The following is a 10,820-nucleotide window of genomic DNA, read 5'->3' as shown; positions in this document are numbered from 1 at the left end:
GGGGACCTCTGCTCCTTTTATTCCTACAGTAAATCGTTCAGCTCAGCCTTGGCTGAAGTCTCCTCCACACCTTTCTTTGGCATGATGTCAGGCACATCAGCACCAGAAGCTCACCCTGATCGATGGCGACAGTGACAGCAGGCCCCCTGCGTATCACACCCTCTCCAGAACGACTCGCCCTCCACAGAACCCAATCCTGATCTGCTCAGAGCACCAAGACTCTTCAGACATTAAAATAAAACGTGACAGCCACGAAAACCTACAGTCAGGAAGCAAACTTCCAAAAGACATTTTGAAGACATTCTGCAGAAATTCTTGACAGTAAGTAACTTCACGTAAGCCTGATCTGCAGGTGTCATTCAGGAAACAGCAGGTATTCCAAGAATGTCCCTCACTCTGGTTAAGTAAGCTGAGAAAAGTCTGAGAAGTCCATGCCACAAATTCAATCACTGCCATACCTTTGTATCTATTTTACACTAGGAATGGTTCTTAATATAAGGAGAACTGAGAGTAAAGCAGTACAATCACCTCAAGTCTAAAATTAACTGGGGAAACAAAGTACTGACTAATGAAGCTGACTCGCACCGGGATCACAGCACATGCCCGAACAGAACCACAAGCTTCCTGCCTCTCTGGAGAGGGTCTATGTGCTCTCTCCTACCCTTCTTCCATTGGGGAGCTGGCTTGTTTATTATCCTATGGCTGGAGGCTTGGAGGAAGTGTGGAGGGCGGGAGGGGTGCGGGCGGGCGATTCTAAGGCATTATTTTAACCAATGAGGTAAATTTTTAAAATTAAAACTCTGATTGTGAAAGCAAGCATTCTCACGGTTGATACAACTTGGTTGAAGTTACAGAAATATTAAGCAAGGCTGCAATGTGGTTTACTAACAAACTCAGTAATGCATCATGAAAAAATTACCTACAATCAGGAAATAATACAAGTGACACAGATGAAGGACATCTGAGAAAATTTCATTTTTTCATACAGGGCACTTTGGAGGGCATTTCCATGGTTTCAAATTCAATTCACAACTGGCTCCACTCAATACATGGTACCACTGTGTTAAGTTCTAAGCTGAAATAAAAGCTATTTATTTCTACAGCAGCCAAAGTAGTGACCCTTCTTAACAGCTACAGCATACACAACATCTACTTCCTTCCCAGGCTTGGAGCAAAACCTTACAGAAAAAGAAAAAATACCCATGGGCAAGCACACCGTTTTCCTGCCCATCCTCACGTCTTGAATGCTCCAGCCCTGGAGGACACTACTTACCTGAAGTCCTTCACCTCCTGCTTGGCACCGTTGTCCTCTCTCCTGTTTTCACTGGGGTCGGCGGCGGCAGCCAGTTGTAAACTTCGGGTGATTGGCCCCCCACTCCTTTCTCTAGATTTTATACTGAACCGGTCTGTTCTTTTCTTACTTGCCAAGGTGGTTTTGCTTTGTAGAACAGCCTTACTTTTCTGGACTCGCACGTGCAGGCTCCGGGACGCTTTGCTTGCAAGCTGGGCAGAGTGATTCTTGGCCACAGCTTTGGGTTTTTTCCCATCGACATGTGTTATTTTGGCCATTCTTATTGGGCTGGAGTTCCTTAATGAGGAGGAGTTCGGTTTCTTGGACTTCACTGAAGACACAAACTTGACATTCTGCTTGGACCTGAAGGACGAGGAGGGCAAGGGGACCGGTGCAGGGCCAGAGCTGCGAGCTCGGGTCTTGCCCAAGGGAGTCGGTGTGCTCTGCATCTTGATCTCCGCATCTGCCGTCCGTCGGCGGTGGTTGCTGCTACTGCTCTTGTCACTGCTTGCAGGCGACGAGTGTCCGCCTTTCTTGGATGAATGAGAAACTTTTTTTTTGGAAGGAGAGAGAGGTTTTTTGGGACAGCTGAAGGCAGCATGCTTGTTCAGGCTTCCGATGTACGTGAACTCTCTATTACAGTAAGGGCAGATGTGAGAAGATGACTCAGAAGCATTTTTTAAGTCAGCCTTCTGCTTGGCAGCCTTGTTTTTCTGAAGGATTGCTTTCTGCACAAGCTGATTTTTTTTCTTCAGTGCATTCAACTTGAGCTTATTAGATGACATTTTGCTAAGCTCAACACTAAAGTTCAGTCTTTTGGGCTGGCCCATGCGTCTGAAGGCATTTTTCCCAGAGTTATCCAAAACCACCACACCATTTTTGGATTGCACCACCTGCTTCAAAGGGACTGGGTTCTTCTTAGGGGTGTACCGCTTCTTGTCACTAGCAGATGCACACGCCAGGATGTGTTTGTGAAGCTCAGGCATGTTGTCGACACCTTTTCCACATTTTGTGCAACGAATGGCAGTAGTAAAAGTCTGTGGGATATTGTGTGTGGTGAAATTTGTGGCCGTCACACCAATTCCCATGGGGTTTCGGTGATGGTACTGAAATGGAGGGGGTTTAAAGCTTGGGTAATGCTGGTTGAGGCCCAATCGTACATCTGGATCTTTTGTTTTGATTCCAGAAGCCATTATTTTTATGGTTGTGTAAAGCTCTTCGGAGGAATCATTTAGCTCCTCCTCTTCCTCTTTAGAAGTTTCTGAAGGATCTTCCGGCAAACTCTGCATATGCTCTGCATGGGCCTTGCTTGGGTCTGTGAAGTTCTGGGGTCTGAGGGTCCCACTCTCAAACTCATGGTGTGTGCACACCTTATCTGGGTGGAGATCTCGTTGGTGCTGCTGCAAATTGCACAGAAAAGCAAATTCTTTTTTACAAACTGAACACACAAAGATATTCCCAACTCCATGGAGCAAAAAGCGATGTTCTGACAAATCTGTCTTATCCTTAAACAGCTGCACACAGAATTCACATTTGAAGGGCCATTCTTCAGCATGAATAGATAAATGCTTGGTTAGGTCTTTAATAGAAAGAAAAGGTGATTCACAGACATTGCAAACAAAGTTTTTGTTGAATGTTTCCTGAACAACGTCCTGTTCGACTGAAGACTGGGGCTCTTCCCTGCATTTCCGATCTTCATTCTCTACCTCTTCTTGTTTGAAAGATATCATGGGGAGAGAAGCTTCCAGATTATCACCAGAGGAGACAACAGATGATACTGCTGAGAGGGGAGGTGGTGAAGGCGAAGAGGAGGAGGAAGAAGAGGAGAAGGAAGATGAGGAAGATGAGGAGGAAGATGATGAAGAAAGTGTCGGAGGCCCAGGGGATGCAGCAGACATGAGTGGTTCAACAGAAGGGATGGGAGATGGAGAGGGAGACACCGTAGGGGAAAGAATTGGAAGTGGAGACTGTGCGGCAGCATTTGAGAGGGGAGAGGGGGATGGATGAGGAGATGCATCGGAAGAGGGGGCTGGGAGAGGTAAGGGAATCGTAGGAAGGAGTGGAGGGGGTGGTGTGGCAACAGTTAAGACCGGAGGACAGGGTGGAGGGGAAGAGGGATTTGTTGGGATTAAGAGAGGGGGCAGCTGACCAGACGAGAGGGAAGATGTCTGCAGGGAAGATGTCTGTGGTGCAGGTGATGAAGGAGAAACATCAGGTGGGGATTCAACAGCAGGAGCAGATAAATTAGAGTCAGGACCAAGATCAGGGTCTGGCTGGGGCTCTAGTGATTTACAAGGACTTGGGCTCCTGGTCACATCTGTAGTATTTTCTACGGGTAAATCAATGCCATTGTATTCATTGAGAAGAACTTTCTGTAGCATGCAGGTAGTTGGTTTCTTTTTCTTTACAGCACTACAGGCTGGCTGCACTGAATGGTTCTCTCTGACTTCTCTGCCTTCAGAGTCACCACAGGGCTTTTTATGTACGCTGAGATCTAATACAGATTCCCATTGGACTGGAGTCTTGCCCACACCCTCAGCCTTCTGTTTCACACCACTGGACAAATCTAGCGGCTGCTGGTTGCACACATTACTAAAAGTAGAACTGGCTGCCCACTCCTTAGATATTTTATACTCATCAAAGCACGGAGGGCTCACAGTTTCTCTCTCATCCCTCCCAGACAAACTCCAGGCTGGTGAGTTGCTATGACTTTCTAATTTGGGTTTTTTGGAACTCAGGACTGCCTCAGTCCACACTGCTTTACTGTCACTTTGCTTCCCAAAGTCTCGAAGGGCAGGACTGTGTTGTGGAGAACTGGGAGGAGAGCTGGTCCGTCGCTTAAACCTACTTGAGGTCACAGGTAACATGGATGCAGGAGCCGACACAGGAGGAGGACCCAATTTAGGCATCTCAGTTGCTGAAACTCCTGCAGGAGGAGTTAGTTTGTCCTGGGTCTGAAGAAGCTGTTTGAGCTTTGATGACAAATAAACAGTTTTCTCTTTATGAAAAGATACTGCTTCTGTAGTTGATATGCTAAGAGGCAGGCTTAAGGAACAAGAGGGTGCTACAGGGTCCGAATCCATTTCAGCTTTAATTCTGGGTAACAGCGGTGGACTGGTAGTTCTCCGCTTCTTGGACTCACTGTTTGTGCTGCTAGAAGGCTCTTTAGGAACATCCTCTGTTATAGAGACCTGTGTGGTCTTTATATTCTGAGTAATTTCCACTGCCACTGGTGTAAGCAGACAATTGATACTATACAAGTCAGCCGAGTTAGATTCCATCTCAATCACATCACAATTACTAGTGCTGTTGTTAGTCTGAATTTTACCATCAATGTAGTAATTCAGGTTTTCAGAGATATTGCTAGAAATATCCATGATGTACACGTCATCTGCTTCCCCTTCCTCCTCAGGCTCTGTGCTTGGTACGTAGACATTCTGGGTGGGCTGGGCCTGCTCTGCTGCAGGCTGGGGCTCTTCCAGGAGGCCTCCTTTTCGCCGTACACCTTTGGGAATCAGATGGCGCTCATGAACTCTACGCTGATGCCGTCTCATATTAGTATGAGTTCCAAAAACCTTTTTACAGTATTTGCATGGATGAAGTTCTTTAACTTCCCCATTCTCTTCTACAACAGAAGAATTTACTGTTTCTTGGGAAGCTTTCTCTGAATTCAAGATCAGACAGTCTTGCCCAAGACTAGGAGGATTTGATTCATCTTTAGGAGTAACATTATCTCCAGATACTTTACCATCAGCAAGGTCTTCTGATGGCTGTAGTGTTAGGCTGGGTTTTCGCTTTAACCCTGCTTCGTGGCGACGTTCATGCCGCCTCCTGTTAATCTGTGTGCCAAATGCTTTCCCACAGTACTTGCATTTGAACGCGTGATTGACTGTAGATATGTGAATATGCATGTGACGTTCCAGCCCTTGTTTGGTTGTAAACTTTCGTTCACAATGCTGACATGGAAACATAAATGTTTCAAATACATCACCATTGGGTTCTCCTTTAGTTTTAGGAATTTTGATAACTGGTGTTACTTCTGGAGAGTCTTCAAGATTTTCTTCTGAAATGTGTTTTGGTTCTTCTAATAAATCTTCTGGCTTCTCGTCACACTGTATTTCTGGCTCCTTCACAGAACTTTCATTTGGCATGTCACCTTCTTCTTCCCCTTCTTCTTCTAACTCCTCATCTTCCTCCTCTTCTTCCTCCTCCTCTTCCTCCAACAAATCATTAATCTCACAATTTGTTGCTTCTAGCTTCTCATCTGGTTTTATTTGTGGCTCACAGGCAGGAGAAGGGACTGTTACTTCTGGAAGCACATCGTGACTAACCACCTCCTGAAGAGCATCCGTCTGTTCAACTGCTGAAGCTGAAGGCTTCTCTTCCTCTTCTTTAGGACCTACGAAAGCAGAAACATAGGAGTGAGGGCAGAAACTAGCCGCCTGGTGATTAATTCTTATTATTCAAGTTATTTATATTAGCATTTAAAATGTGTAAGGAAAATTATGATTGACAATTTAAAAAATGCCTAAGTTCTTACTTGTAAAGTTGAAATGAATCCATTCCCATCATTCAGTACCTCCTATGCACCAGGCAGCATTCTGGGCAATGAGGAGACACATGAACCAAACAGACAACAATGGCCACCTGGAGCTTAGGCCCTTTTTTCGTGTTTACAAAAAAAAAAAAAAAAAACCTCATTGCTGTCAACTTGGATCCAACTCATAGCAACCCCCTGCCTCAGGTTTCCGAGGCAGTATCTCTACAGAAGTAGATTTCCCTGTCTTCCTTCTGAGGAGTGGCTGCTTCTGGTTAGCAGTCAAATGTCTTATGCACTATGCCACCAGAGCTCCCTTTTTTGTGTTTAGCCACTCATATATAAACACCTCTTAGAAACTGTAGTGCTTCAAACTGTGCTGGAATAGCTGGTATCGAATTTCAAGAGACTAGTTATGAATTCTAATTACCCATGATTCCAAAATTAAACAAGGAAACTGCTAAACATATTACTGGTTTAGATTCTTTAGTGTGTCTTGAACTCAATGATCCACTCCTTTCTTCCTGATTAAAACTATATATGTACAAGCTAGAATATTTTCCAGAATCATGTAATCAGGATTTTTTCAAGTAACAGAAACTTCAGAGATTATCTCTCCTGATCCACATCAAATTATTAAGAGTACCTTGACAAAGGAAATAGAAAAACAGAAATCTAAAGTCACTCAGGGAGCTCTGGTAGCATAGTACCTAAGGCACTTGACTGCTAACCAGAAGGCTGACGGTTCAAACCCACCAGCCACTCCTCGGAAGGAAGGTTGGGCAATCCTACTTCCATAGTGATACGGCCTCGGAAACCCAAGGAGGGGTCGCTATGAGTTGGGGCCAACTCAACGGCACATAACAACAACAACAAAGTCACTCAAGGGTCTATATGCCCAGGAGAAATCTAGACTAGCCCAATCTGAAGGAGATGGTATGTCAGGGGTCAAGAAATGCCTGACTAGTAAGGGCAGAGATCTAAAAAGAAAAGCCATGCATAGTATCTGAGGGACAGAAGAAACCACAAGTGCAAAAGCTCCAAGTCAAGAATGTGTTTAAGGAACAGCAGAAAAAGGCAGGCTCAAGTGTGGGAGGAAGGGGGAGAGCAAATGAAATCAGAAAGGTATCTAGGAACCAGCTCACAAAGGACCTTGTAGGTAGTTGGTCTTTACTCTTTGTGAAAGAGGGCACTACTGGAATGTTCTAACAGAAACATGTATGATCTGACTTATGTTCAAAAGAATCACTCTGGCTGCAATGAGGAAGGCAGGTAAGTCCAGGTAGACAAGGACGTAAGCAGGGCAATTAGGAGCCTGCTACACCCTCCAGAAGGGTACGATGACTGAGTCTAAGGTAGCAGTGATGGAGGTGGTGGGAAATGTCCATATTGTGAATATATTTTCAAGATCAAGCCGACAAGATGTGCTTGTTGATTGGAGAAAGAGAGCCATCAGAGGATTTCTCGTCAGCTATAATAACCCTACTTACTAAACCACAGAAGAATGCACCATGTGCATGTGTGCACCCGTGTGTGCTGGGAGGGTATAGAGAGTTCACTTTGCACATGCTGAAGTTTGAGGTATCTAACAGATATCCAAGTGAAAATGTTAAACAGTGCCATATGAATCTTGAGTTCACCAAAGAGGTCGAGCCTAGAAATGACAAAGTCTGGTCTTCAGAGTACATGGGGCCAGACTATGTCACCTTGAGAGCAAATGCAGACAGAAGAGGAATGCAAGGACTGCAGCCCAGATGACTCCGGGACTTAAAGGTTGGCAGAAGCGCCAATGAGGTATCCAGAGAACCAAGAGGTGTCGTTGGGCTAAGTAAAGAAAGTGTTTCAAGGAGGGAGTAATCAACTATGTCAGGAAACTCTGAAGGTTTGAGCAAGGTGAGGACTGAGAATTAAACATCTGATTTAGCCATGTGGAGGTCTGGTGACTGTGACAATAGTTTCAGTGGAGCAATGCAGACAAATGCCTAATGGGAGTCATACAAGAATGGAAAGAAGAGGGGGAGGCAGGAAGACTATGGGCAATTATTTCAAGTTTCAGTATAAAGAAAATCTGGAAGAACACATGGATTCAGCAGGGGATGATTCTTAAAGATAGGAGCTATTATATAGCACACTAAATGCTGATGGATGCAGTCCATGCTGCTGCTTTCTCTACAGTATCACTTGATACTCTGTTGAGTAGGCCTCTTTTTGCTGTACAAATCTGAAGAGTTAATAAAGAAGAGCTCTCAAGAAGAGGCAGGGCTATGATGACTTCCCCAGGTTGTTAACTGGCTATTCTCCCATTCACCTGACACGCATTTACAGAGCACCACTATATGCCAGTGCTAGTGAAAAAGACCGTCAAGATACCTGCCTTTGCAGAGCTTTGGTCTAATAAGAGCTACACACAAGTAAATAGGTAATAATGCTATAATAAGGTCATTGCTATGTTAGCGAAGTAGGTGTTGCTACAGATGCACAGAGGAGGAGCATCTTAGTGAAGGAAGAATTCTTAGTGAAAGTACTAAGCTGGCTTAACCCAAAGGATCCAAGAGTTAGTCAAGGGTAGACAAGAGGAGAAAGCAGGGGGGTATCAAAATACCCAGGGCATTAGTTTGGACTTACATGGGTACAGTCGGGTCCATTAAAGTATTTTAAAGCAAGAGAGTGCCATTTAGCTGCATATGGATTAAATGACTAGGAGGAGGCCATTACTAGAGGCACAAGACCAATACTGACAAATTGGTATTAGAACAGAGGTGCCAGTGGTTGCCTATCCACTGACATGAAAATGGAAAGAAGCAACAGAAGTGAAAAAAAGTGGCCAGATTATCAAGAAAAAAGAGAAGCTTGTTAATAGTCTTGGTGACCTGCCTAGGTATAGGGGAGTAGAGGTCAAAAAGAGCAACTATTCCAAGATCTGTAAATGGAAGGCATTAACACCAATACAATGACTTAGCCCAAGCTTCTAACTGGTTCCCAGGAATACTTTTCACATCTGCTACTATACTTACTAATGATGAGGTTTCTGCTTCTGAAAAGCAATCAGCCTTCTTTCCCACCAAATTTCTTAAGTTTTCCACAAACTGGGAAATTAATTATTTGATGGTGGTAACTTATTTCAAATTAGGAGGTAGTTCTCTTTTCAAATACATTTTTCAACAAAGACCCAGGATGTTGCCAAAGAAAGATGAGACAACAGGAAATGAAAATAGCATCTCCAAGGCTCAGAAATTTCTTTATGGAATTCATTTTTAGCCAAAACGTGTGGCTTCTTGGATTGGGAGGAATTCTTTCCCTATGATTGGTAAACAATCCCAGACTTTAACTGTCCAAAGTAATAACCAAAATGTGCACAGCTCTATTAACTACTAAGGCCCACAACAAAGGGTGTCTACAACTTGATGAGGTCTCTGTTGAGGCTTAAACATAAAAGAAGGTTTGGAGAACACAACGAAGAGGGTGAACTGTTTGCTCACTGCATGAACCATTTGCTGAGGCCAATATGCAGCACTCAGGATAGGCCTAAAGCAGCATCATCAGTTTGACCAGATGTCCTGCAAAAAGAGTGATAAATACCTTTTTTAATAGGCTTTAATAAGGACCTCTGCTGGCGCAGTGCCTAAGGCATCTGACTGCTAAGGTTGACAGTTCAAACCTACCAGCCACTCCATGGAAGAAAGATGAAGTAATCTACTTCCATAAAGATTTAACGTCTTGGAAACCCATTGGGGTTCACTATGAGTTGAAATCAACTTGATGACAATAGGTAATGTTCTACCAAGAAAAAAGTAACTGCTTTGCGAAGAATGAAGAAAATCAAAGACACATGGAAACAATTAGTCTAAGGGGCTATTAGACCATGTGAATCTCAGCCTACATGACCCTTAGATCAGAACTAGATGGTGCCTAGCTACCAGTGTCAACCACTCGGAAAGGGATCAGTGCAGGAGATCCTGGATGGAGTGGGAGAACAATGTGGAACAAAACTCACAATCATAAAACAAGAGCAGCCTTACTGGTCTGGCAGAGACTGGTGAAACCCCCTGACTATAGCCCATAGTCAACCTTCCGACCTGGAACTGAACTCACTCCCGTGGCTCCCAGCCAAACAACAGACAAGTGTTTAAGATGAACATTTACACCAGGTAGGTATGCTCCTTAGAACAATCAACTACAGGAGGTCAGAAGGACAGTATTTGCACAGGGAGAGAGCTCAGAGCGCAGGAATACATAGGAAAGAACACAGGAAAAAGGTAACCAAAGGGAAGAAGTGGGAAGAGAGCTCTTACACTGGGGACTGCAACCAATGTCATGAAACAAAATGTGTATGAACTGTTGTATGGAAAATAAATTTTCTCTGTAAACTTTCACCCCAATCTCTCTCCCCCTCCAACACACACACACACAGAGCAATTGTTTTGAATGTTGGGAGAGGCGCCCGTTAGATTTTTTTCTTTTTAATTCTGCCACCAAAGGTAGTTTTCTGTTGTTCAAACTAATGTCTTAGCACATCTTCAGTTGTTAGCAGGCAGATTTAGTTTTGTAAGGCTCTGGGAAATAAACGAAAGTGCTAGGTTGCTAACTGAAAGGTAAGTGGTTTGAATCCACTAGCCACTCTATGGAAGAAAGATAAGGAAGTCTGCTTCCATAAAGACTTTAAAGCCTTGGAAACCCTATGGGGTCACTGAATTGACTCAACAGCAGTGAGTTTGGGCTCTGTCGTTTTGTTTTTTCTTGCTTCAAAAAGTAGGACAGAAAACAATAATCCTTTATGAACATCATTACCACAAACAGCTAATAAAACGGCTATAAAAGGCATCCAGTATCAGCCCCAGGGCTACAGGTGAGGAGAGACAACTCAGGGACGCCCAAAGTAGCAAGCAGGAAGAGCAGGAGAAAGGGGAGTAAAAGCCAGGAAGCCAGAGAGAAGAGCAGTCAGCCGAAGGGATTAGGTGAGGAGAGGCAACTCAGGCCCGCCCAGAGTAGCAG

At 44.2% G+C, this 10,820-nt stretch overlaps 1 protein-coding gene across 1 annotated transcript in view; it reads right to left on the bottom strand.

Moving 5' to 3' along the window:
• The window catches only part of PRDM2 (PR/SET domain 2), a 134,308-nt gene that overhangs the window by 53,189 nt on the left and 70,299 nt on the right, over window positions 1–10,820 (bottom strand). Inside the window, exon 7 of the mRNA XM_007950751.2 lies at window positions 1,274–5,690. Coding sequence (XP_007948942.2) covers window positions 1,274–5,690 — 4,417 coding nt within the window. The remainder of the gene's footprint in view (window positions 1–1,273; window positions 5,691–10,820) is intronic.

Source organism: Orycteropus afer, unplaced genomic scaffold, assembly GCF_000298275.1.
Source record: "Orycteropus afer afer isolate SDZICR_OR568_19922 unplaced genomic scaffold, OryAfe1.0 scaffold00288, whole genome shotgun sequence".
NCBI lineage: Eukaryota > Metazoa > Chordata > Mammalia > Tubulidentata > Orycteropodidae > Orycteropus > Orycteropus afer.
This window is presented reverse-complemented; position numbering and strand designations above follow the sequence as displayed.